Source organism: Podarcis liolepis, assembly GCF_965112155.1.
Source record: "Podarcis liolepis genome assembly, chromosome: 2".
NCBI classification, from domain to species: Eukaryota; Metazoa; Chordata; class Lepidosauria; order Squamata; family Lacertidae; genus Podarcis; species Podarcis liolepis.
The window spans coordinates 43,929,665-43,957,328 of NC_139555.1; the positions used below are offsets into that span (position 1 = coordinate 43,929,665).

The 27,664-nt window shown below is 44.5% G+C and overlaps 1 protein-coding gene across 4 annotated transcripts in view; it reads left to right on the forward strand.

The window, feature by feature from the left end:
• Nucleotides 1-27,664, forward strand: part of CACNA1A (calcium voltage-gated channel subunit alpha1 A) — a 265,156-nt gene that overhangs the window by 9,210 nt on the left and 228,282 nt on the right. For 2 of the 4 annotated variants that reach the window (XM_083489605.1, XM_083489606.1), the window contains exons 1-2: nt 6,384-6,507; nt 9,851-10,158. In XM_083489605.1, the coding sequence (XP_083345731.1) occupies nt 6,505-6,507; nt 9,851-10,158 (311 nt within the window). In that variant the 5' untranslated portion in view covers nt 6,384-6,504. Of the gene's footprint in view, nt 1-6,382; nt 6,508-9,850; nt 10,159-27,664 lie in introns of those variants that run through there. The other 2 variants (XM_083489608.1, XM_083489607.1) reach the window with 2 other exon arrangements.

Genomic DNA, 27,664 nt, shown 5'->3' on the forward strand with positions numbered 1-27,664 from the left:
CTTATACTGTATTAGTTGCTTGCAGAGAAGTATCAAAATTAAGAGGGCACACCACGCAACCATACAAAATAGTACTTTCTGCTTTAGATTTCATTATGCTAAGGATCACAAGGTCTTTGTCCAGGGTAGCCATATGCTCGACTTTACAGAGGACAGCCTCCTGTTTGAAGGTGTCCATGCATGGTCCAAGGATAAGGAACCACAACAGGCGAGAGCAGGAGCCTTGAATTTGCTCATCAGAAGTTAGCAGCATCTACAGAGCAGACTGAGCAGGCTTATAAGGGACCTGGTGTCATCCCTGCTATGGTGAGATGTATTTTGTTTTTATTTAAATTAAAGCCATTGGTTCTAAATTTGCATCTATACATAAAATTTCCACATTAACATTTTATGCAAATTGATGTCCTTTTTCGGTTTGTCTTGTGGTGATGCAAATTCTTGTTTTTGACAATGCATAACTGGCCACCTTAGCTGAGTCTTCATATGGAAAATCTGTCTTGGGACTTGGAGGCGATTTTCCTACGGTGTGGGTGTTTTAATTTTTTTTGGTAGTCCTGGAATTTTTTGGCTTTGCATGGTTCCTGATGGGCTTTTATTGTTTCTTGTAGTGTTTCTGGGACAATGTTTTATATTGCTGCTTTTGTTTCTTGGTTATTATTATCTGATGTTTTTATTGTGTGAATCTGTTAGGTACCTTGAGCTTTTGAGGACTGGAAGGGTAAACATATTTTCACACAAATAAACAAATAATGCCCTTCAGGTACAAGTCATGTGGGATAGGAACCTTGCTTATTTGCATATTTGGAGGGAACCAGAAAGAGTGAAATATATCCACATCTCCCCTGCTGAGTGTGTCTGGGACTCATTCCTGGAATAAGGGGTGTTCAATGGGTACTAAGTACCTGTAGTTTGAATTAGCAGTTATACTATCACCGTCAATTATTTAGGAAGCATTTACCTGTGGATTTTTCATGCTAAAATAGTATGCAACTTTACTGACAGTTGTATGTCCAGTTACTCCTCTTTAGTTTTTCTTTAAAGACAAGGAGAGACACTAGTAAGCCAGAATTTACTAAAATTACTGACTGACATGTTTTCATTTGCAAGGACTAATAGATAAACTATCTTTTAGAATTCCCAAACTTGTACAATTGAACTCTCTCTGTCCTCATTTGTGATTCCAAGCATTCAAAGTATTCAAAGGCATGTTGCCTCCAGCACAAAATGAAGTACATAGGCTTAATGAGTAGTATGCTTCTCCTCCATGAATTTATCTAAATTGTAAAGCTGTCCAAAAGGGTGGCCATCACTGTATCTAGTGAGTTCAAATGCCATAGTTTTAACTAAGTGCTCTTTGAATAAATACTTTCTTTTGTCTGTCTCATATCTTCCCATTTTCAGCTTCACTGGATGGACCTGACTTCTAGCATTAAAAGAGAGGAAGAAAAACCTTTTTCCACACCTCATAATCTTATGCTGCTCCTATGTCCCCACCATCATTCCATTTCTACTCTTCCCTTATTACTATTTTCAGTCTCTTTCCTACTCTTTGTCTCCCTCCACCAGAATTTAGGGTATATGCTCTTCTGATGAGCAATCTGTCATTTTTTGTTTATATTAGGAGGCAAAATGCATGCTAGTGTTTATCACACATTTTTAAAATTGTGCTTAGCACTGGCTTTGTTTTGTTTTTATATCAGGAAAATGGTGTGCAGGAAGTGGGGGGGGGTAATGCTTTCCTGGCTTGACTCTTTTACTGCCAATAACCCCCCCTCCTCAATTTCTATTTGCTCCTGAATAAGCTATTTGCAGTAAACAGCACCTTCTGGGGAATTAGCTTGGGAGGACATTTGCAAAAGACAGTGGCCCTGATCTGGAATGAGACCCCACTTTTTGTGGAGTTGGGCTGTTTGGACTTTAGTCTGTAAAGTACATTGTGCACAACAAATTAAGGTATAAAATGCTGGGAACGAGCTTTTGAATGAGGAGATGATGAAAAGGGAAGAACTGATGATGTGTATTGATTTACTTGCCTCTTTCTTCTATAGAATATCTAAGTAAGTGTTCTCTAAAGGCTTTTATCTAACATTTAAACCTTAATTGACCACAATAAAGGTATTGTCTCACTTGTTCAGTGCAAAAAATAAATAAAAATAAATTGCTGGTTTTCTTCCCCCATCTGTTTTTCTGATAAGGCTGCTTCTAACTACTTCAGTTCCCCTATCAAATCCCTTTCCCGTGAGTTAACTTTTCTGTGCCTCTTGGTGAGGTAAATAGTGCTTTGCTCCTCCTCTCTTTTAGAGCTGTTTACGGACCATTACACACATGGCATAGAAGCTGTTGAGGGTTTGTTTTGAGTATGTGCCAGGTACTTACACCTTTCGCTGCAGCTGGAACTCCAGATAACACCGTTTGCTTAGGCCTTATTAATGCTCATTCTATTGCTGTGACCTCAGATCTGTTTCCTGGGCCAAGGCAGCTGTTCCACTGCTGTTGTTGTACATGTCTTCCTTATCCCCTCCTAAACATAGGCATAATTTGCAAAGGGAAAAGAGAGGGTTTAGCCAGGTGATGGGCAACTCTGGGGAGTAAGGAATGGGATTCAAGACCTGAAAGTCATTCACCTGGTACTGAGGAGTGTTTTTATTTTAAATAAAAAGACAAGCTATTAATTAATTATTTTTATTTTTTTTAAATTAATTTATGATTAACCTTTTAATTTAATGATAAATCACATCTGCCAGAAAAAGGGGGGAAATGCCATTTCAAAAGGTTGTACAAACACGTTATAACATGTTATAACATTGTAAAATATATTTGTGGGTTTGGGATTATTTTAAGGGCTGCTGTTGTTACCTTATTGCAAAAGGCATCCAGTGGTTGATAGACTTGCTGCCAACACAAAATTAGCTAATTTTGACACACAAGGTAAATCGCGTGCATTTTCAAATGTTTTTTTTTTTGAAACTTGGAATTTTAATTTCCCTCCAGTTTTTGACATAATGAGTTTTGGTAACAGTAATGGTGTTTAGTAAAAGTAGCAGAGGATCTAACTGAATTGAACTTGGGTATAGCTTTTATGGGTTATCACGACCCAGATGATAGGTCACAGATTTTTGTCCTCAATATGGTCGTCTCTGAACTTGCAAAAATCTGTAAGATCTTTCGAAAGCAACTGTTTCCATGTGCCATGGAATTTCATAAATAAAAGAATATATTTTGAGACTAGACTTCAGTCAATACAAATCCACCTCTATAACAGAGGAATTGGCTGGCTTGTGTCTGTATTTGGTATACCTTCTCATTGTAAAGTGAACACTATCCTGTATCCAGTCACAAAAGGTTAGGAATGGTCTGGTTCATGAATGCTTAAAGGGGTGGATAGCAACAGAGATAAAACAGCATCTCTCCCCATCCCTCCCTGTCAAAGATTTGTGCTTTTATCCATGGTAGGTGGGGGTGTCACAGGAAGATGAGATGCATTCTTGGGGCCCATTCATATATTGGCTTAATGTGGATTGTGAACCCTAGTGCTTCCTTTCCTAGGGCAAACCCCAAAATGGCACCAGAGAAGAAGGGTTGAGAGGAGCTCTATAACATGAACAACTGGAGGGGGGCAGTGAGAAAGATCAACATCTGGATCTGCTGTCCTGGTGACTACATTGTCCCATTGCTGCCTGGCCATGGTTAGGGTTGCTCTGTTACTAAAAAGCAAGTCCCATTCAACTTGTAGGACTTGCTTGTGTGTAACACATTAAAGTGTTCATAAGTGACACAGAAAACTTGTATGTCCCCCGATTGTACTTAAAAGAAACCCATGGTTGTGTATCTAATGTATAAACAACAATTTTAAAAATTTGAATGACAAGTCTCTAACTATATGGCTGTTTAATTTATGTGAGCTGGCAGGTGCATGTTTTCTGCTTGGGTCTTACATAGGCATATTAGTGCAATTACAGAACATCAAACCATCCAGGATCTCTTCTTTGACATGTAACCAAGGCTAGCCGTGTTATGAAGTATAGTGGGACTGTTGTGTCAGGTGGAAAATTTAAGGCTTAGGAAAGTCATAACTGTCACAGGTTTGACTTTATTCAAGGGCACAATCTGGTGAAGGATAAATCTCTTCCACTGAAATCCATGGTCTTAAAGTGGCTATACAGTGGTGCCTCGCAAGACGAAAATAATCCGTTCTGCGAGTCTCTTCGTCTAGCGGTTTTTTCGTCTTGCGAAGTAACCCTATTAGCGGCTTAGCAGATTAGCGCTATTAGCGGTTTAGCGGCTATTAAAGGCTTAGCGGCTTAGCGGCTAAAAGGCTATTAGCGGCTTAGTGGCTTAGAAAAGGGGGGGGGAGCGAAAAAAATCGCAAGACTCGCAAGACGTTTTCATCTTGCCAAGCAAGTCCATAGGGAAATTCGTCTTGCGAAGCGCATCGAAAAACTGAAAACCCTTTCGTCTAGCGGGTTTTTCGTCTTGCGGGGCACCACTGTATTGTGCTTGTATACATATATGTTTATTTTACTGAGGGAGCCCATCTGCATTTGTTATCACAGGCACCAAAAGACATCTTGGTGCCTCATTTGTGGGGTGTAAGTGGTGTAAATGATCTTTTCTGAACATGCCTAACATGGATTGCTGTAATGTCGTTAGGGAAGCATACAGCATTGCCATAGGCGCCGACTCCATGGGGCCTGAGGGGGCCCGAGCCCCCTCAAAAATTCGTTTTGGGGGGCTCTGCCCCCCCAATAATCTCGGGCGCCCCTCCAGCAGAGCACCGCCCCCGCCCCTGCCTCCTCCCCACCTGCTCCCTCGCCAGCCAGCCAGCCGCGCGCCCTAGCCGGAGAGCCCCGGCCGTCCCCGTCGCGCAATCGGCTGGATCTCCCTTCAGCAGGCCGTGCTCACAACTCGGCCCAGGGACCCCCAGCAGCGGATCTCCGGCCCAGCTGAAGAATCCGGCAACAAGCCCCCTCCTCCCCAATCGCTCCGGCTCCGCCGAAATACGCTCCAAAACCCCCCAGATAGGCCGGCGGCCGCCAAGTCTCGTGGCGCCCTGAGCGAGGGTCTCTCCCCAACACCGCCACCTCGAACTGCGTTCTCCCGGCTACCCGAGCGAACCAGACTAAGAGAGAAAGAGACATCAGAGTGAGTAAAATGGCAGAGCTAGAACCTTGGATTGAAAGGGAAAGGGATTATAAGGAAGGATTCTTGATAATAGTTGTGATACAGTAAGTGCATAAAGCAGACTGAACAGTTGTAAACGACAAGCAGAAAAAAGAACTTCATAATAATGCATGGTAGCATCCATGCTGAACCCTGTGATTCACACAAGTATACAAGTTTATTACATTCTCACAGATAGTTGTTACTGCTGCCACCACTAGAATTATTATTCGAGTGTAAATATGTACAGTGGTACCTCGGGTTACATATGCTTCAGGTTACCTACGCTTCAGTTTACAGACTCCGTTAACCCAGAAATAGTACCTCAGGTTAAGAACTTTGCTTCAGAATGAGAACAGAAATCATGCAGTGGCAGCAGGAGGCCCCATTAGCTAAAGTGGTGCTTCAGGTTAAGAACAGTTTCAGGTTAAGAACAGACCTCCGGAACGAATTAAGTACTTAACCCGAGGTAACACTGTATATGTATATTTACTGAAGAAGCAAAGCAGCATTTTGAAGTACATCCAGGAATATTATTTAAATTATACTGTTATCAACCAACAGTATATCGCTTCCTTTGGATTAATTTAGGGTACAAAATCCTAACTGGATTTTCGGTCATCGGTTCCAAGAATATTTCCACCTGTGCTTCTTGCTCTCTGACTGTTTATCCCCACCCCCAACCACCAGTATCTCAGCAACATTATGTCTCTCAGCCCCAACAATGGGCACTTTCAACCATCCAGATAAAAAAAAAATCAAAGCCAATGTTGTGTTTTCCTCTCTTTGAAGATAAAGGACTAGTGGGGACAAACGCTCATCTCCGAGCTTCCTTTTAATTAACATGAAGATAAAATATCAGCTTCCCTTGCGCAGGTGGTGACATGCACCAACAAACGGCCTCCCTCCCCGGACATTCTGTCTGGTATCTTAGGACCACGTACAGTGGATTGGGAAAGCAGAGGGAGGGGGGAAACGCAAGCCAGAGTTGGGGTAGTTGAGGTGGAAATGGAACAGCAAGCCTTGATAATATTGCTGTCGGCCTGGAGCAGCCATTCTGTCAACAGGAGAGATGGGAAGGGAATCAGAGCACACTCCTCCCTCAGCTCTGCTGTGGAAGGCCAGCTCCATCGGGCCTTCTCTCCCACAAGTGTCACCTGTGGGCAGCCCTTCCGCCAGACTGCCTCAGCGGGAGAGCTAGGAAGCAGGGCCGGAAGCCCAGCTCCTTCCATCAGGCACCTCCTATTCTTGAACTGTGCCAGCTGGCCATTAGAAGAACAATTGTTTGAGAATTGGTGCCTGAGTTTGATTTCTCCCCCTCCCTTATGGGTTGTGTTTTCTTAAATGGTAAGCCACGTGTGGGCAGGGCCTGTCTTGTTTTAATTAATTGCACGTAAGCCACTCAGGGGAGCCATTTTGGCTGAAGAGTGGGGTATTAATGCTCTGTATAAATAAAATGAAATAAAATAAATACTTTGGAAAGGGAAGAGCAGGGTTTGTCGGCTGACTGGATTTAAAGGAGAGGGAGAAATCAAGGGGATGCTTTAATGACGTTATTGATAAGAGGTTGTGGGTGAGACAGAAGATTTATATTTTAGGCATGGGTGAATTTATGCATAGATTCTGATACGTCTCTGGACTTCCCCACCCAGCAATAGGGGTGTAGACATAGAGGACTAAGAAGAAAGCTTTATAGATCTGAGAGAGAGGATGGTAGAAGCTTTTGAAACCTCTGCTAAACACTATGGATTGGGGAGATGTGCTATATTCAGATCACCCCCCTCTCAGCTATATGAGAGAGGTGCTGAGTAAACTATTCTGAAGGCAGGAAACTATTCTGAAGACAGTCACGGTTGGGTGGGTGGAGAAGTGGCAAGAGAGAGAAAATTACTGCTGAGTAGCCACAATTTTGGGAGAACAGGGATGTGAAATCTGGGTGGCCACATGGCAAAGAGGACATTACTCCCACAACTATAATTGTTGTGCTGTGGCTACTGAAATTCTCTCTTCTACACGGAGATTTGGGGCGAGGTGTCATCAGTACAGTAGTGATGCCCAGCTCTATTTCTCTGTAACATCTGGATCAGGAGAGGCTATGCAATCCCTGGTATGGTGCCTGAATTTGCTGGTGGGCAGGATGAGGGCCAGCAAACTGACTCGTGAATCCTGGCAAGATGGAGGTGCTGTGAGTGATCGGTCCCCAGGTCAAGATAAGCAGTCAATTGCCTGTTTTGGTTGGGATTGTATTGTCAAGGATTCCTTAGCTGTAATTCCTGCATTTCAGAGGGTTGGGCTAGATGATCCTTTAGGACCCTTCCAACTCTGCAGTTCTGTGTGGCTGTTCCTCTATCCGTCTCTGTCACTAGAAGCCCAGGTGATCTCACTGGAGTGTTTTTTGCCAGCTTCAGCTGGTAAGAGACTATCACTATTTCTGGACCATGGTAGCCTGGCCACTGTTGTCCATGTGATGGTAACCATGGGTAGGCAAACTAAGGCCCGGGGGCTGGATCTGGCCCAAACGCCTTCTAAATCTGGCCTGCAATCTGTCCAGGAATCAGCATGTTTTTACATGAGTAGAATGTGTGCTTTTATTTAAAATGCATCTCTGGGTTATTAGTGGAGCATAGGAATTCATTCATTTTTTCCCCTTCAAAATATGGTCCGGCCCCCAACAAGGTCTGAGGGACAGTGGACTGGCCCCTGCTGAAAAAGTTTGCTGACCCCGGCTCTAGACTCAATGATTGCAATGCACCCTATGTGGGGCTGCCCTTGAGACTGACCCAGAAACTGCAGCAAGTGCAAAGTGTGACAGCTTAACTGCTTACTGAGGCAGACGACCACCATTATACTATGCTGCTGCTGCAAAATAAAAATCACTGGTTGCAGGTTAGCTACTGGGCTGTCTGCTGCACAACAGCACTTCCTCTCCTTGTGTACTGCCCCCATTTTGTTCCCCTTCCCCTAACTCTCCAGAGTATATTTGGGGTGGGGGAGAGCAGAGGGAGAGGAAGTCCCGTTGCACAGGAGGAAACCCTTGTACTAATGGGGCAGCTTCGTTGGATGCAGCCCTCAGTGCCCTTCTTGGAGGGAATAGCCTGCTGGAACACTGAGCAGGTCCCACTTGTCTTCAAATGACATTTCAGATCACTGGCTTGTGTTGTCGTGGGACTCAGGGAAACTAATGAGGAAAAGAGAACAATGTAAAGTATCAGGAGAGACTGAAATGAATTTTGAGGGCAGAGTTGTAAGTGGAACAGCTTGTCAAATTTTCCATCTGACGGTGGGATAGTCAAAGGTACTAAGCTAAGGCACTGCAGGTAGTGCCTTCAACAAAAGAAGAGTGGCAGATGAAGATGATGGACTTGCAGAACTGGCGAAGCTGACAGGAAAAATCCGAAACCAGCATGATCAAGTATTCCAAAAGGACTGGAGTAAATTTATACGATACAGTGGATGCTCGGGTTGCGAACGTGATCCGTGTGGGATGCACGTCCTCAACCTGCAGTGGCGCGTCTGCGATTTAGCGCTTCTGCGCATGCGCAACCGCCAAAACCTGGAAGTAACCTGTTCCAGTACTTCCAGGTTTCGGCAGTCTGTAACCTAAAAAAACACAACCTGAAGCATCTGTAACCCGAGGTATGACTGTATTTGAAAGATTACTGTAAGCAATTAACATCACTAGCAGGGTTATCTGAAGACTTGTAATGATAAATTTCCTATCTTTCTATATTTATTTAAATTTTGAGCCATTTTGTAATGAGTGTAATTAGAACTGGAAAACGTACAAAATGCAGTGATATAAAGGTTAATTTTGAAAGCCATGAGGTTGTGGGGAAGGAAGTTGATAGGCTCTAAAGAGGTAAAGTGGATAATGACGATGGAGAATGGTGCTGTATTGGGTAGGATTTGGAGCTAGCAGGGATGACCAAGTAATTTATTGCTAAGCTGGCTTTCTTCTTGAAAAAGTTGATTCCTTTTGCTGTGTTTTATTATTTCTCGGTGGTGAGAGTGCCCTCTTGTGGCCAATATTTATCTAGACAGCTATGGCAGGTGCTGCAATGCCTGGGTGAGATGGCAGTTACGTGGTTTGGGGCTGGGTGGTTGTTTTTTCATAGCAAGCTAAGAGACAGTCTAGGGCCTGATGTTGGGTTTGTACTGGCAATAGAAATTCCCTCGGGGCCTAATTATCTTTTGTTTATTTTTAGTTGCTGTACAAAATCTCCCAAGGGCTACAAACAAACCAAAAAAAGAACCAAAAGCCCAATTGCCATCCAGCTCTGAAGACAAAACCCAGAATCCTCTCTGTCTTCTCATTCTGACCTCCCCACTCTTTCCAACTTCCCTCCTGTCAGCCGTACAAGGCTAACACGGACAAGCACCTGGGATTGGGAGAATTCCTTAACGTTATTCCACATATAAACCAAACTCTGCCCTCTGAGAAGAAACAGCTTTGTTCATTCACAACTCCCTAATTTATTACCTTAGATTACTTACAGGCCTGTGTAGGTAGAAGTGGATGGATAGCTTCTCCTATCAAATTAAGGGAGTGTTCTGAAGCAGCCAGGGACTTGGGTGGAATTGCTTTGAGTGAGGCAGTTTGAAAAAAGAGAGCCTATATTTCTATGCTGCCACTATATCTAGCCAATCTGTTTCACTTTTTCTTTTCTCTCCTTGTGTTCTGTGTCCACAGCTACCCCTTGGGCGGGCAGCCAGCCAGGCAGAAACCTCTGGGGTCTCCACCCAAGTCCCATGGATGGCGAGGCGTGCTGTGGTCCGAGCATCCCTTCTGTCCCCTCCCAGCTACTATGAAGCCGTGCACGATGGGCGTGGGCCTACCAGCCCCGAGTACCCTTTCCTTGGCAGCTGGTACCACTACATGGGCCAGGAGCCCCTCTCGTACAAACGGCGTGGAGGCGTGGTGGATCACCGTGACATCATCATGGCTCATCAGGCCCACAAGATCCACAACACACCCCAGGCACAGCGGAAGGAGTGGGAGTGAGTATGCTCAGATTCTGTTGTTGAGCTGTAGCTGTTCCTGAGTTTCTCTCAAGTAGGCCTGAAGCCATGCCACTTACTGCCTGCCTCCTCCCTCCCCTCGCTGGAGAGCTCCCCAGGTCTGTCCTTTCCATACTCCACTGCTAGGCACACACTCCCAGCCCCTGCCAGGCCTCTTAACTTTCCCTCCTCTTCATGATCTTCCACCTATTTGTGACTCCTTCATTGTTCTGCTGATTCCTGTCATTCTGTACCAACAGCCCTTGTCCAGACAGCAAGAAGACCTGTTCTTCTTTCTCTCCTTTGTTGCTGATGTTCTGATGCTTCCCAGGATTTCTGCTGGATGAATCCGGCTCTGGTACCGTACTGGGGACTAAACCCTATAACTCTGTTATGTTTGTTCCTTTTGAAATAGGATCTTGACATTCTGCACTTCTGGTGGCTTGTGCTGTTGATTTTAAGAGTGGTGCCAGCAGGGGTATGAAACACTTGCATATGAGCTCTGAAGTAAGCCCCATTCCCATTTAGTTCAGTAGGGCTCCCCAAGAATGCCACGTACAAGATTGCAGCCTAAGTTATACACAGTATTGCAAGACACACCGTTTCTGCATAGTTCAAGGACACATTAAAACATGCATGTAATAGATAAGACAATGAAGCTACACAGCCAGACATCTGGGCTTTCAAAGAGTTCCAGTGTTTAATAAGCAAAAAGAGGCTCCTGTAAGTTTCTGATGAAGTTGGCTCTGCAATAGTATTTGCCACAATTAACCTGTTGGTTTTGGGGAGGGGGTCCCAGAGATATGCATACCCCTAAACATTTTGTGAATCTAGGTTTGGCCTCATTGAGGGGCAGTATTTCAATATGAGTAGGAAAATGAGAGTACCCCTAAACATTTTTAAAGAAAAAAAGCACTGCATTTAAGTTTACATTACGAACTGACTGCAGACATCACCTATTGGTTTTTGAATCACATGGAAAGACACTAATACTCCGTTTACATACAGACTAGTTAATTTCCCCAGGGAACTATTAGGGTTGCATTAAAAGAATTTCCCTGTGCCTACGGCTGCTCTCTTCACTGGCCGGTAGTCTAGATGGACCAGAGATCCCTCTTTAGTCCAGGCAGGATTCTTAAGTATCATTTATTAGGATGGCAGGAATAATGCTAGTACAACCTACTTTAGGTCAGTGAAAGCCAGTTCTGAATCCTGAATCTGATCCACCAGTTGAAGACAAGTGGGCTGGCCATCTTGAGATAATCTGAGGGAGGCAGATATTTTTCCTGTTGCAGGTCCTGTAACACATGTGACCAGAAAAAATGGCCAAAGCAAGGGGGAACATGGCTATACCTGCACTCCTTCGAACATATTTGCACAGGGCTCACGTGTTCATACACTGCACCTGTCCATTGCAGGTTTCACTTCATCCTAGTCTTCTATTGTCCATGTGGCTGATAGAAGAGTTTGGGGACCAGAGTAGACATGGCAGAATTCCCACTGTCAATGCAGGTGTCTTAATTGGAAGGCACACTTTCCCCCTACAGAACATCACCCATATTTCTGATTTTTGTACAGCTGTACAATTCAAGCTGGCCATGTGACCCGGAAGTGTCTGCGGACAGCACTGGCTCCCGGCCTCTAGAGTGAGATGAGCGCACAACCCTACAGTCTGTCAAGACTGGCCCGTACGGGCAGGGGTATCTTTACCTTTACCTTTACAATTCAAGCAGCCCAAGCAGCTTCTGTGGCTTTAGAGATTAATTGACCTTCAGGGTAATTATAAGGATGCTATAGGTAAAAGGTAAAGGACCCCTGGAGGATTAACTCCAGTCCAGGCTTATTCAACCTCGGCCCTCCAGATGTTTTTGGCCTACAACTCCCATGATCTCTAGCTAGCAGGACCAGTGGTCAGGGATGATGGGAATTGTATTCTCAAAACATCTGGAGGGCCGAGGTTGAGGCAGCCTGCTCCAGTCAAAGGTGACTATGGGGTATGGCGCTCATCTCGCTTCAGGCCGAGGGAGTCGGCGTTTGTCCACAAACAGCTTTCCGGGTCATGTGGCCATTATGACTAAACCGCTTCTGGCACAACGGGACACCGTGACGGAAGCCGGAGTGCAAGGAAATGCCGTTTACTTTCCTGCCACAGCAGTACCTATTTATCTACTTCTACTGGTGTGCTATTTGAACTGCTAAATTGGCAGAAGCTGGGACACAGCAACAGTAGTTCACCCCGTCGCACGGATTTGAACTGTTGACCTTCTGATCGGCAAACCCAAGAGGCTCAGTGGTTTAGACCACAGCGCCACCCACGTCCGTATAAAGGATGCTATAGATAAGTACATGAGACAGAAGACTTGATAGGCTTGTTGGTTAAAATCTGGGTGTTAGGGAGGTGACTTATCATTGCTGCAAAGTCCAAGGAGGTAGGCCAGTGGGGTCACATTACTTTGCTGTTTAGAAAAGCATTGCTGTGAAGATTTATCCTTACTGCCCAAGCTCTGTTTGGTTACCAGTGGTCAGGAAACACAAAGGGTCTTTTCACTCCGAGTTCCTTTTGGCTAGGGAGACGTGGTGCCAAGCTATGTGTGAGGTTAGTCATGTGTTTATACAATCATGCTTAACCTAGATGATTTGAAGAAAAAGTTGCAGTGGGCCCCCCAGTCTGGAATGTGACTCTGAGGCTTTATGCCTCCTCCCCTTGCTGAAAACCACTCCCTGCTGGCTGCTTTTTTCCTCCCCAAGTGCTGTTTACTGCAAACAGCACCAGTCAGGAAGTGAAGAATTTCCAGCATCAAAAAGGCAAGGACCACCCAGTTGAGATCAAGATTGTGTTCCAGATCAGGGTCTCATGCCTGCTCATCTCCAATCAGCCAGGTTAAACATGCTGGCTTAAACATGAGAACAACACAGAGCACACATAGTTCGGCTCTCACTTACAGGGCTACCCTTCCCCTGATAAAAAGGGAACTTAGTCCAATCTGATTGTTGCACAGAGGGCCAAATCCTGGGAAACTAAGGGCCCGCATTGCTTCTTGGGAGCCCATTGCGGAGGAATCCCCCATCTGAGCCAGAAGCCCCAAGTTAATATTGACACTGGCGCTCCCCAACACCCCCACACTCCCTCATTTTCTTTCCAAGCCATTTCCTTTTTTGCTGCCTCCAAGAAAATCCCATCTTGTTGCCTTGGAAACGCTGATATCTCTAGCAGAGGACTATAGTTTTACTGAGGGCTCAGCCGGCTTGCCTGGGGGTGGGGAGGATCAAAATTGAGGGAAAGGGACACCCCCTTGCTGGGGAGTGAGACAAAACAACAACAACACCCTGCTGTAATGTGGGACTCAGCTGGCACTGGAGAAAGCTGCAGTGACAACCATTGTGAGGCTGCGATGCAGTTGGTACTCCATAGCCACGTACAGGGATTTCTTGCATAATGTGTGGGTGGGGATAGACCGAGAGCATGGATGTCAACTGAGCAGAGAATGCTTCCGTCTCTCTGCCTCGGCATAGTGCTTTAGCACAGGGATTCCCTGAACACCATCCCACCCAGATCTGAAATGGATAGTGCCTTTCAGATTTGCACTTTAAAAACAGCTTGTGGGACATATGAAATGTTTGCACAACTGAAGTCAGAATGGCTTGGTGATTTGCTTGTGTAACAGTAGAGGCTTTTCTGCTCCCTGCCATGAATGCTATACCAAAAGCATTTTGCATCCTTACCACCAGCATTTCCCCCCACTGGCAGCAAGTAAAAGAACTCCCCCCTATTTGGATTGTGCATGTTTGGCACATCCGAAAGGTAATAAATATGCTTGATGACAATTTTGGATAAGTGACACTGCAGCCAGGAAGGGGTATCTATCTCTGCACTATAGTGAGGACCTTCCCTTATGCTGTGGATTCTTACAGTAGACGCACTCTATATTTGACACTCTGTATATTTGGCACACTCTATATTTTGATAGGAACAGTTATGTGATGAAATGGACCCAGTTACTTTAAGCATGGTAACTATTGTAATTATCATTGGTACAGCTAATGGCCAGGCTTTATTTGCAATGCTGTCTTCTGTGAGCAGAAAACATGTGTTTTTTTAAAAAAATCTGTGTGATGGGCTCAAAGTATGGCTGTTGGAGAAGGTGCTTTTTAATTTCACTCAGCAGTTAGTTGATTGCAAACCACAGTCTTTTTGAAAACATTGATAAATTTCAACTGACTTGGAATTATTTCCTTAGGTGACAAGTCATAATTCATGAACTTATTATTAGAAACTTGAGCTGCAGTGTGTATAGTTTACACTGGGACTTAAATATCAAAGTAACAAATTGCAAAATGTCGATTGATGAATTAAGCAAAATATGAAATGGCAAGAGGATTTGAAATGCCCCTTGGGAAGTTTCCAAGTGAACTGTGAATTTCCATTTGAATGTAAACCTTGACACACACACACACACACACACACACACACACACAACTGTGGTGGAGTGGGGGATTGAATCTAGCACTGCTATAGAAATGCATCCTTGGTCTTTTTTCAAATAGATTGAGAGGTAGTGTGTGTGTGTGTGTGTTTACAGGGTCATGGGAAGGAATGGACAAATCCATTGGATCTGATCTTAAAATAGTCTAGGATCACCAGATAATTCAGGCTTGACAAGGTGTGGCTGTCACTACCTTTGCTAATGGAGGCTAGTGAGGCCCATCATAGGGTGGGCCATTTCTGGTTTGCGTCTGGGGTATGGTAAGCCTCCCTAGAGATCAAGCACAATCATCTGATGAAATAAAAATGTTTCCTCCCCCACCTGCCAAACATGCATATGTGTGCTCACACACTGCCAAGATCCAGACATAATTCTAGCATTGTTCTCTCTGGGGGCTTTTTGCCCCAAAGATGTATTGAAAGAGACATCCATAGAAACATATGGGTACTAAGGATTCTTCCCTTGCTACTATAGTGCTGGGGCCACAATGTGGTGTCCATGAATGCCATGCTGCCCTCAGACACCAGTCTTGGTGCCTGTCAAGGCCCCCTGACCCTCCCAATTTATATTTGTTCTTTTTGGCAGGGGGAGGGAGAGCTCTTTGGTTTTGTTTTTCCATGGGTGATGTTGGGCTGGGAGGCAAGCAAAATGCAAGTATTCAAACAGCCAACCCTCTTTACCTCCTTTTCTCCAGAATGCCTCTGGTCCCCAGGTGAGGGTGCTTTGCTTGCTTATTTTTTGTTGGTTTGCTGTGCATTTTGTCTGTTTTTCTTCTTCTTTGAGAATGTTGTCTGCCTAGTTTGCTTGTTTGGGCTGCTTGTTGGAGGGGTGTTTTGCCTGCTTTGTCTTTTTGTTAAACTGGGGTTATTTCTTATAGGCTATGTATAGGGGTTTCACTTGGGGCGGGGGCGGGGTAGGAGCACTGCCAGTTTTGACTTCTGTGAAATGGGCTTTTGTGGTGTCCATGGTAGTTTCTTAGATTTTCAAATGTGCTCCGGGCCCAAAAAAGGCAGGGCAGCTCTGATCTAGAGATTCACATTGCTGGATTTAGATAGGCAACTTTGTACTGTTATTTCTTTGTACTTTGCTAAGCCATAGATTAAAATAAAAAAAAATTCTTCCAGTAGCACCTTAAAGACCAACTAAGTTAGTTCTTGGTATGAGCTTTCGTGTGCATGCACACTTCTTCAGATAACTTCAGATAGATTAAAGTAAACCATGGTTTAATGTGTTTGAGTGCTTTGCTGCTACTGTGCACTTGCTTGCTTTTCAGGGGACGAATCAGGCTTGTTGCATATCCAAATCCAGGCTTGTGGCTTGTTTCTCTTTGCTTTTGGCTTACCATTCGTTTGTTGTTGTTGTGGGGGTGGTTGTTTTGAGGAAACAACCGATAAGCCTGGGTTCACATGTCACAGCGAGCTAGACTCTGTCTTCTTTCCTTCCCTGTGTGGCAGTCGGGAGTGGGGGAGGAACAAAGTGCTCATGCACATTAAATCATAATTTATTGTAAAAGAAATGGTCTAATGTTGCGTGCAAACCAGGCCAACGTCCTTCTACACATCTCCCCCCTGGCCTTTATTTTCTATGCATGTGCTTTTTCTTATCAACTTCTAAGATTGTTGAGCTATGATGTTCTGAAATCCATGCCTTTTGTCCGGCTGTCCTTATTCCTCCCTTGTTGAGCAGTTTTGTGATTGCTTTTCCCTGGCTGTCTGCAGTCATTGTGTTCTCAGACAATTCCTCCTTGTTTGTCATCATCAGTTGTAAAATAGGTAATCCTCAGGTAGCTTGTCGGACCTTCTGTCGCATGCATATGTTGGCAACTTTCTAGATTTTTCTGTTGCCTGTTAAGTGTGTGTATGTCCACCCTCCACTCTGGCAGATTTAGGATTTGCAGAGTTTTGATGCAAGGGGTTGAGAGAGACAGCAGAGCAACTATAGCTGTTTGCCTCCTCTTAACCTGTCAGCTGGGAGGGGGAAGACAGTGAGGAGCATACCAGGCAGAAAGGCTGCAAATGGAGGCTTTGCCTAATTGCTGAATTCTCTTTTAAAGCCATCCAAGCTGGTGACTGTCACTGCCTCTGGAGGGAGCAAAATGCATGGTTTAATGGTGTGTTGCATAAATAAGTACTTTCTTTTGCCTGTCCTGAATCTTGAAACATTCAGCTTCATGGGATGACCATGTATTATGAGAGAGGGAGAAACACTTTTCTCTATCCACTTTCTCCATGTCATGCATAATTTTATAAATTTCTGTCATGTCACCTCTTATTAGCCTTTTCCCTAAACTAAAAAGTCCCAAATTGTGTAACCTTTCTTCATAGGGGAGTCACTTCATCCCATTGAACATTCCGGTTGCCCTTTTCTGAACTTTTCCCAACTCTAAAATACCCGTTTTGAATTGAGGTGATTAGAATTGTACACACAGTATTTCAAATGTGGGTGCGCCATAGATTTGTATCGGCATTGTGATATTGGTAGCTTTTATTTTCAATTCCAAATGATCCATAGCATGGAATTTGCCTTTTCCCACAACTGCTGCACACTGGGTTGACATTCTTTGAGTTCTCCACTACAACCCTGGCCAGACCCCATGAGCATATATGTGAAATTAGGGGGGTTTGCCCCTCCATGCATACCCTCCAACATTTCTCCAATGAAAATAGGGACATCCTAAGGAAAAGTGGGACATTCCGGGATCAAATCAGAAACCAGGACGCCTTCTTTAAATAAGGGACATCCCTGGAAAATAGGGACACTTGGAGGGTCTGTCCGTGCATCAATATAAACATTTGTTTATGTTGAACTGCCTTTGCTAGTTTACAGCCCATTCACCCAGTTTGGAGAAGTCCTTCCCCATCCCTTTTCATATTAACCACCCTTTAGTATCAGCAACAAACTTGGCCACCTCACTGCTCACCTCTAACTCTAAATCGTTTATGAATTAGTTAAAAAGCACAGGTCCCAATGCCAATCCTTGAAGGACTCCACTTGCTGTCCATCAAGAGAACTGCCCATTTATTCCTACTCTCCACTTTCTGTTACTTAACCAGTTGCTGATCCATAGGTCCCCAAAGTTGGGGGGCCCTTGCTTCCTGTTATAGCTGCTGACACTGTCACTGTTTTTACACGATGGACCTTCAAAAACACTTCTCTGCATATTAACACTGCAATAAAATGCTTTCCTATGTCCAGCACATGGGGTAATGTCTAAGTACTGTTGTGACAATTGTTTTTTGCCAGCTTCTCCTATGACCGATGCCACCCAGGTTTTGTTTACTCCCTTTAAAAGCTACCTCCTAGTCATGTACTTCGCCCCAACCATTATGCTAAAATGTTTCCCCTGCAGTTTAATGCCTTTAATAGCACAGGGCATGAAGGCTGTGATGTGAAGCAAGTTACAATGAGAATATCCTGGTTGTGTGAATGTGCGTAGACCTTGCGTTTGAGATAACCACCCCACCCCACCCCACAAATAAACTTCTTGCTCCTTGACAATTTCCTGCAAACCCACTGGGTGGCACTCATGTTCTCCCACAAACTGATCCAGTAATCTGTGCAGAGGTATTTCTTGAGCTGATACAGGGAGGCCATTAAGCAATCCATACAGTTTTCTGGTCATTCCAGAGACTAGAATAACAGATTGCTCATGGTCCGTTGGTGGGGTCACAGACTCCTGGGATCCTCTCTCTGGCTGTTGATAACTGTGCATCTCAACTAGCAAGCTTTGGTCATACACAATTTAATGGTATATACCGTACTCTAAATTGATAGAGTGATATATTTTACATACTAGCTTACTTGTGTTGGTGAAAGAGCATCTAATTTGCTCTTTTGGATAAACATGAGATTGAAGCCCACTGATTTCAATGGGTGTATTCTTGTGTATGACTTTGTCAAATCCAACCCATTGTATCAATTTGTATTTAAACCATACATCCCCCGACTCACCCTGAATTCAAACTCATTCAGTGTTTATTGGAATTTCAAGTACCTCTGCATCCATCACACTACATATTCGGGTGACAGGATTAAAAAACAAAACACTTTTCTCATGTGAAATCTTTCCAATACCTTCATGGTACTGCCTCTTTAAAAAAACACAAAAATAAAACAATGAGGCAGTAAATACAAAGCAAACCACTAGCTTGTGGTTTGCGTGAGAAGTTGAGTTGATCTTGTGGATTTTGCAACAGCTAGCCAATGGTAAGAAATTCAACTTGATATAGACGTTGCAGTGCCAGTTTCCTATCTTTACTGATTTTCTTACATTTGTTTCCTGTCTTCCTTTTGCTATGGAACCCAAGGGTGGGATTCAACTAATGAGTGGAAGCCCTGTGCAAGGGCTGATGCTTGTGCAATGCGACTTCCCCCCCTCCTTTCCCCCACCCAAAAGCATACAGCGGGAAGAGAGAGGGGATCATTCTGTCTGGCAAGTCAAAATGCTTGGCTCTGATGGAGCAATTACCTTAGCGCAGCACTGAATTCCTTCCCAAGGTGGCAGTTACCCATCCAGGTTCAGACCTGCTTTGCTTCAGTAATGTGGTGGCCTTATTTGTTACTTTCCTTTTTCCATCCAATGCTATATGTTATAACTAAATCTATTCTCATTAGTAGCCTTTGAAATTTGATTAAGCTGGAAAAGTAGGAGCCTAGGTAACTGATAACAACAACCAACTCTCAATAGGTGGGAAATATGGACCTATTGGCTATGAGCATGACTGGGGATTGCCAGCCCTTAAAACCCAGACATTCTAGTACCTAGGAGAGATTTGGGTGGCACTCTGTATTTTTATGGGTGAAAGCAGAAGGCATAGCTTGGTGACTTTTTTGGTAGATCTCACTGGTCTCCATGGGATGGAATCAAGCACATAAGGCTGGAGTTGCTAATGCAGTGCCCCTAGGCACCATTGGCACCCACCAGTTATCTCCTGCCCTCCCACCCCCACCAACCTCAGTTGGAAGTTACTGTCTTCCCAGTGCTGCTCCTCTGGCCACTTGTAGCTCATTGGGAGGCCTTTGCTGCATATGGCCACTTCTGCTATGAATGGATGTCAGCAGGCCTTTGGGTTGGTTCAAGAGGAGAGAGAAGGACTGATAGTGACTGAGTTATGCCACTTGTGTGCATGAACTGGAGGAAAGTTAGGACACATGAAGGTGATGGGGAGGCCAGGCAATGAGATGGGTGGATGGGGCCTTAAGGGGCTCAAAAAGAAAGCATGCAGGAGAGAGGGGAAGCAGAGCTATGAGAGGGGCAGAAAGTGGGTCCTCTCTGTAACTGGCATGAGGGCTAATGTTGAAGACTGAGCAGGCTGAGGCAGCTTGACTTTTCATTTCAGCAACTGACATCTCCCAGTTAGGGTAGACTGTACCAGTTCACTGATTTATGCTGATGTGTTCCAGCATCCCCCTAGAGAACACCCAAAAACAAACCCAGAAGCCCATTTTATTATGATACATGTCTTCTGCACCCATTTCAGCTGCCTGTCTGCTGAATTCCCGGTGGCTGACAGGAAGCTTGCTCCATCCCTTTCAGCAGCGTAGACATCATACTACTGCGAGTCTGGCAGCCGTCAGTCTGAGGCATAGGGCACTCCAAAAGAGGTCAGGTGACCCTGGAGTGGCCTGTAAGTGGTACAGAGAAATCTGTTTATGGAGGGATTTTGCCCAGGGACAAAGCTTCACAGAGATGCTTGTCATGCTAACCAGATAAGGTCTATTAATCAGGAAAGTATTTACGGGGAAGTCAGGCAGATGTTTGTGGGTCCCCAGTCCAAATCCAATTCTTCACCTACTATATAGCACCTGAATTCTTTTGCTTTAAAAAAGAATATTTTCCAAGCATGCTCGTTATTTTTCAGGGGGCATTCAAGTTCATACTGGAACTTTAGGTTTGCACAATTAAAGTAGATTAAAGCTCTCTGTTACCCTAGCACAACAAATCAACTTAAAAAATAATGAACTTTTTGTGGTTTGGAAAGTGATGGGGAATTGCATTAAAAAGTGTGGGATGAAAAAATGATTAACGGGAAGACGTATAAACAAACAAATCAGGGTGGATGCAGGATGAAAGCACATTGTTTCATAATCCACAAACAAATCAGAATGGTCAGTAAGGAACAGCTACATTCTAACCTCTGATTAAGCTTTGTGCAACCAAATCAGGACAAATGCTCAATAAATAGATTGTCTGGAGAAGCCCCAACAGATTCTGTAGCTAAACCCATAAATGACAGGTTTGAATTCCTTGGTTTAAAACTAGATTGAGTCTGTTTTGCTTCATGAACATGCTTCAGTAGAGCATGTTTCTGGTCTTATTGTTTGTGGAATTTCAGTTGTAAATGCACTAGAGTTATCTAGTGTGTAGACATTTACACATTGGCAAATAAAGAAGTTAAGATTCACCTTCTGTTGTGTGGGCAGGGCGGTCCTACCCCCTACCTGGCCGATCCGCTGGCAAAGCCTCCCCAGGTGAGATTGGGCGATTGGCTGAGGTAGGCGGAGACCTCCAGGTATCCAGTCTGGTGAGTGTGACGTACTACTGGGAGCTGCACTGGGATCCGGGGGGCTGCGCACAACCACGCAAAAGGTGCCTCCCATTTGATGTGGGGAGCTGTCATTCTGCTGTTTCTGCTGTTGGAGCCTAGCTGTGAAAAAGGCCAGAAACATGCTCTACTGAAGCATGGGCAACAGACTGCAGGGAATTAAGCAGGAGAAGAGTGGAGGGTTTAACCAAGGTAGCCAATGTAGGCCAGCATCTAGAGAGCAGCGCAACTCCCATCATCCCTGATCACTGGCAGTTCTGTCTGTGGCTGATGGAAATTGTAATCCAACAGTGCCTACAGGGCACTTCTGGAGCACCTCTCATGTCCCCTTTGCCTTAAGAATTTGGGGTTGTGTGTGTGCGCACCCGCGCGCACCTGCACAGGGAAACAACTGAAGTAATAAAAACAGATATAAGGATTATATAAGGATATAATGGGCCAATAACTACACGAGATGTGCTTATTCTAGGTTGGATTAGCCCATGTGATTCCCTCCAAATGTTGTTGAACTACAACTCCAGTCATCTCTGGCAAGCAAAGCCAGCAGACAGGGATGCTACAATACCTGGAGGGCACCGCATTGTCCTGCTCTAGACAGTGTGAACTAACACTGCATGAAATAGAAACATGTATTTAGACAGCATGTGTTCGTTCCCAGCTCTATCCCACTGGTTAGATTCCCTTCCCATTGGTATTCCGTGCTCTTTCAATTTATCTAAGGCTGGTACTCCTGTGGTCCCTTGAAAACTTGTATTGAGCTCTTTAATGAGAAGGCAAGGATGAGCATGCTTCCCTGAAGTCAAGCTTATCTTCCATTACTGATAATTCCCCCCCATCGTGCAGCCATAGGAGAATATGAGTGGCATCCTTGTATGAGCCAAGCATACCTTAGTCAAATATGTACCAGCAGCCCCTGGAATGTTCTGTGGTAGACATGTCAAGGTTTCTCAGAAGACTGGTCACTGTGGAAAAGGTTCCCTGAAGGTGGAAAGCTTGAAAACCGCTGCTCTAAAGGATCTGTTTAAGCTGCGGTTATTTGGGCCACCTCCCAGCATAACAAGGCTCCTGGGCACATCCGTCCTACAGACTATAACACAGAGTTGGAATGACAGTAGCAGAATAACTGAAAATGCAAACTCGGTACAATCCAGGAGTCAAAAGGTGAATCTGTTGTCTTAAGTTCTTATGAAAACGTTGGGAGGGCCGAAAAGCTTAAGAAAAGCCTGCTGGATCAGGCCAAAGGCCCAACTAGTGCAGCCTCTTGTTTTTACAGTGGCCAACCAGATGCTGATGGGAAGCCCACAAGCAGAACATGAGCACAACATCACTTGGGCCCCTGATCCATTGGCGCTTCCTGCCTCTGAAAGAGGAAGAAGTGCAACAACCAGCATGGCTAGCAGTCATTGGTAGCCTTGTTCTTCATGAATTTGTCACCCTCCCCCCTTTTTAGAGCTATCCAAACTGGTGGTTGTTACATTTTATGGAAGTGAATCTCATAGTTAACCATGTGCAGTGTGAAGAACTTCCTTTTACCTGAATCTTCCAACATTCACCTTCAAGGTGATCCCATGTTCTGATATTATATGACAAATGGAAAATAACTTCTTTCTATCCAGTTTCCCCACAACCATACGTCATTTAATGCATTATGGCATCATGATATTGCCAATTTTATTTCTAATCCATTTCCTAGTTATCCCTAACATGTAATTCATCCTTTTTTTTATCTTTTTTGGAGCTGTCACACACTCGATTGATGTTTTCATTGAGTTATCCACCACAACCCTAAGGTCGTCTCCTGGTCATTCAAATCTCTTTGGCATATATGTGAAGCTAGGATTTTTATTTTTATTTTTTGGCCCTCTGTGCATTAATTTATACTTGCTTATATTGAATCACCTTTACTATTCTAATGCCAACTACTTGAGGAAGGAATGGAGGCAGCAGAGAATGACTTCTTGGTGCCTCCATCTCTACTTGATAGGTGTGATGAGAAGTACTCAGTCAGCTTTGGATTGAGTTTTATACCACTTACACTGGGTTTCATCTGACTTGGTGGTGGCTCTTGAGGGTTTCAGACAGAAGGCCTCCAAGCCTTATGTGGAGATACTGTGGACTGAGTTTGGGATCTTTAGTGACACGTACCTAATCCTGTACACTTGTAGAAAGTGTGGTCCTCAACAAGTCTGTAGATTTTAGCAGAAAATTCTCCTTAGGAGATGGAAGAAACCAGTAGGTAAAGGTGGAGATAGTCTCTGTGCCATAGGGAGACTACCTGCTGTTTCTGAGGGTGCAATACAATGGGAGGAAACAGCCCCAGAGTTCTAATGCCCTCTGCAGTGCTTTCCCCTGCACAGTGGCAGGAGAGTTAGATGTCAACATGACAGAGCTGCCCCCAAGGCAGTGGTATGAAAAATCAACACGACAAGCCCGTCACATCTCGCTTATCACTTATGGAAGTGCGGCCGTTCTTGTCTAGTTCTCTCCCCACCCCCCACCCTTTGCAACTCATGGCTCAGCAGGCGTGAAACCTTATATTCTAGGAAACAAAAATAAAACAGAAGATTTGGTAGAGACTTCCATCTCCTTGAAGGAATGGGAGCAGGTTGGTCTTTAGAGCAGCACCAAATATTTGCTCTTGAAAATTTTCAAAGGGAGGGGGGGGGCTTTCAGAAGGCATGAAAATCTCCCCCCATGCAGAACCCTGTTTACCACTCCTTACAGCAATTCTTAGCTTCTGTTTCCCTCCTCCCCTGACCCCTACAGCTGCTCTCCACCATTATTTTATTTAATTTTGGAGCAGGCATTCTCCTTACCTGGCAATGTTATTGTGGCACCACATTGCCACTGAAGGCAACAATCCCCATCTCCATTCTGATGCAATTAGTCGGGCATACTTGCATGCAGCTAGAACTGGATCAGGGTTAGCAAATGTTGGCCCTGTTTCCTCAGCTACACAGATGTATTTCTTTCCTCAATAAACATTTTAGCACCGTTTAAAGTCCCATTTTAAAAAAACCCCACACACATCAGAGGTTGCAAAAATGTTCATGACATTCCTCACCCCCACCCTTGCTTTCAAATCAACTGGTCTCTTTGTCTGCCCCAGAATATAGGCAGAATGCCTGCAGGTGTACCAACAATGCCACCAGGAAATGTGCCAGACACGGCCGTGTGCAGTTCAGATCCCTCTGCAGTCAGACTTAGCATGATGTCTATAATATGCTTGGATACCAAACACTTTCCTGTCCCTGGGTCAGCATTGGTTTTCCCCAGGTCTTCCCCTACTCGGCAAGAGTGTTTCCTTATTGCAAGAAGGGTTCACAGGCCTATCTGACTTCTGCTAATGCTGTAACTCATAGCCATTCACCAAATTTCAGGGCTACAGAGTGTGAGTTCCGCCAGTTCTAACAAGAGTTGCCCAAGTAACAGTCATCACAGAGATCCTCCATCTTTCCTTGCACCCTCCAGATGTTGCAGCTGCAAGTGCTGTCCACTAATTGCCCAAACTATGCACACCTGCCCATCAGCTGACGTCACTGGTGATGTCAGCTGATGGATGGGAAAAGAGAGATTAATCTTTCAGGGAACAGGATTGCACAGCAAATGCAGCAGGATTTAATCCCTGCAGAAGCAATGATTTGAAGCATCTCTGTGCTTCTCCTTTAACTGGGGTGGGGGAAGAAAAGAACCTCTCCCCTATCCCACTTGCTAAAGTGCTATTTGTCTCCAGAGGTTCAAATGGTAGTGGGGTAGGTTTTTTAAAGCCCTTTGCAGGCAGCAAAAGGGCTTTGAAGCCACCATGGGTGCTTTGAAATGCTGCCCAAGAAATTTTGAGAGGTGGTTGGGGGTGCCCAGTTGTCAACCATGTGTTGTTACAATGACATTATGTTAATTACAGGTAGGTAACACCAAATTTGGCCCACGAGGCCAATCCTTATATAGCCTGTGGAGCCAAAAAGGTTTCTTACCTCTGTCTTAAACCATAGCTAAATTGTGAACGTGGCTCTTCACATCGCTACTTCCATGCACACAAATGCAGTGCCCGTGTGGCTCAAGCAAGCAATACTATGTCTCTCCGTGTCATCCTTCCTTTGTTTATTTTGAGCAAAGCACAAGCTGTAAGGCAGAAATAAACCAGGGTTTGTTCCTGGTTTATTTATGCCTTATTGCTCATGCTTGGTTTGAAACAAACCGTGGTCCAGGTTTGGATGACAGGACAAGCTGTAGCATGGCTTATTTGAGCTATATGACACTATATGTGTGGAGCAGGGAGGAGCCATATGGGAGGCATGTTCACAATTGAACTATGATTTAAGACAAGCTGTCTCGTTTTGTGATGTTCCAATGAGACCAGTGTAATTTGCCAGTAGACATGCATAGGAATGCACTGTAAGTAGTAGAATGCAAATAATATATTGTAAGATGCATCAGCTTGTACAAAAATATTGGTCTGAACGTATCCCACCTCTATCATTCCAGTGCTGGAAAAGACAGTGCCTCGATCAACTAACGCTGGCCCACAGCTTCTTAGAAAGGGATAATAAATCCTTATAATGCTTTGTTCATTTTTGACTGAGAAGTCTCAATCTGATAACACAGAGACTTCTGCCAGTGAGATCTTAAATGGGACCAAAACTCAGTTAATTCATTCCTTGACAGCCCACACAGGGCAATAAGATAATCCTGACCAAGATGGCTGTTTACTGACCTGGTTTGATATAGGTCTGGAAGACTGCAAAGCCTGGCAGCTTGCAGTTTACAGCAGCTGAGCTCAGCAATCTGGCAGCGAGTCTGGAGGCCTCAGCAGGCATGCCGTAAGAAAAGCAGAAGCCAGTTTTGTTGTGGCCAATCTAGTGGCTCCTTGTTCAGTCATGAGCTGTGAAGCAAGTCTTTTTGTTAAAGTAAACATTTTCAGTGCTGCTTCAGCATGCAGTGAGGTTGAAGAGAGGGGCAGCCTTTTGTAAGAGTGCTCACAGCTGGCTCCTCACCTTAGAGTGAACCTGGCTTTGCAGTTTGTGTTATAGCAAGTCAGATTGCTGAACTGGTTTGTTGTTAGCCACTCCAAAGAACTGCGTCAACCCCAAGTCAGATCCCATTCCTCATGCATCCGGCAGGCTATCAATCTGTATTTTTTGAAAGGCATGTGTGTGTTTATTATTTACCTAATAATAAATAATAATTTTTAAAGTAGTTGCAAAGTCTGGAGATTGGGGGGCAGTCATTCTGGCCATGCCAAAAACTTAAGTACCATATTTTTTGCTCTATAAGACTCACTTTTTCCCTCCTAAAAAGTAAGGGGAAATGTGTGTGCGTCTTATGGAGCGAATGCAGGTTGCGCAGCTATCCCAGAAGCCAGAACAGCAAGAGGGATTGCTGCTTTCACTGTGCAGCGATCCCTCTTGCTGTTCTGGCTTCTGAGATTCAGAATATTTTTTTTCTTGTTTTCCTCCTCCAAAAACTAGGTGCACCTTGTGGTCTGATGCGCCTTATAGAGCGAAAAATACAGTAAATAGGTGCCAGTCATAGTTGGCTTTTTCCTGGTGCAAAAGGAACTATACCAAATCCCTGCAGAATGGTTCCCTGCAGAATGTTGTTCCTAATTACGAAAGTACCGTCCAGTTCCACCTTTAGATTTTTAGCCTAAGATGCAAATCTTGTCCTAGGGGTCCTCTTTTATTCAAGAGAACCAAAACGCTGTTTTGAGACTCTGTCTGAAGCATTAACACACACAAAAAGTGACAATTGGTAGCATTTGATCTTGTCTTAGACTGCAGGCAAGGAGGCCGGATGAAAAGGCAAAGAAAAGGTACACACAGTACAAGGCATGCATATGGACCCCCAGAAAAGGAATCAATAAACCTCTGATTAGGAAAGCGGGAGACGGTGCTGTGACTCACAGGGGATGTCAGTCAACGGGGCTGGGAGGCGCTTGGGTACTCTGGTAGTTGGGAGTGATCACTTTTGCCAAGTGACCTGAGATAAATGTGTTGCTCAGCTTGAGAGAGAGAGAGAGAGAGAGAGAGAGAGAGAGAGGAAGACACGGTGCAATCAACAGAATTGCAACCCAACTGTTTCATGGAGGGCTTATGCCTCTTCCTGCAAATGCTTACACCCCAACAGGGAAATCTACATCATGTTGAGAATTATGGATCTACAGGGAGGATTCTCACCATCTGCACCTCCTAGTACACACTCTGAAATACTGGATCAATCATGACTTTTCAAAACTATAATTTCCCTGTTCTCGGAACATGTTTTTATAATAAACTGTTAATTATCAGTGATACCATTGTTGAGAAGGATTACAAGGGTAAAGAAACAGGCATATTGCAGAGTTCTATTAAAACAGGGAGAAATCACACACACAACCAGTCCCAAACCCTTGGTGCTTTTTTCTGTAGTTTAGCAGGCTGTAGCTTAGCAGGAAGAAGTGTCCTGCATTTCAGGTGCCTGGAATATCAGTTCCCCACCAGG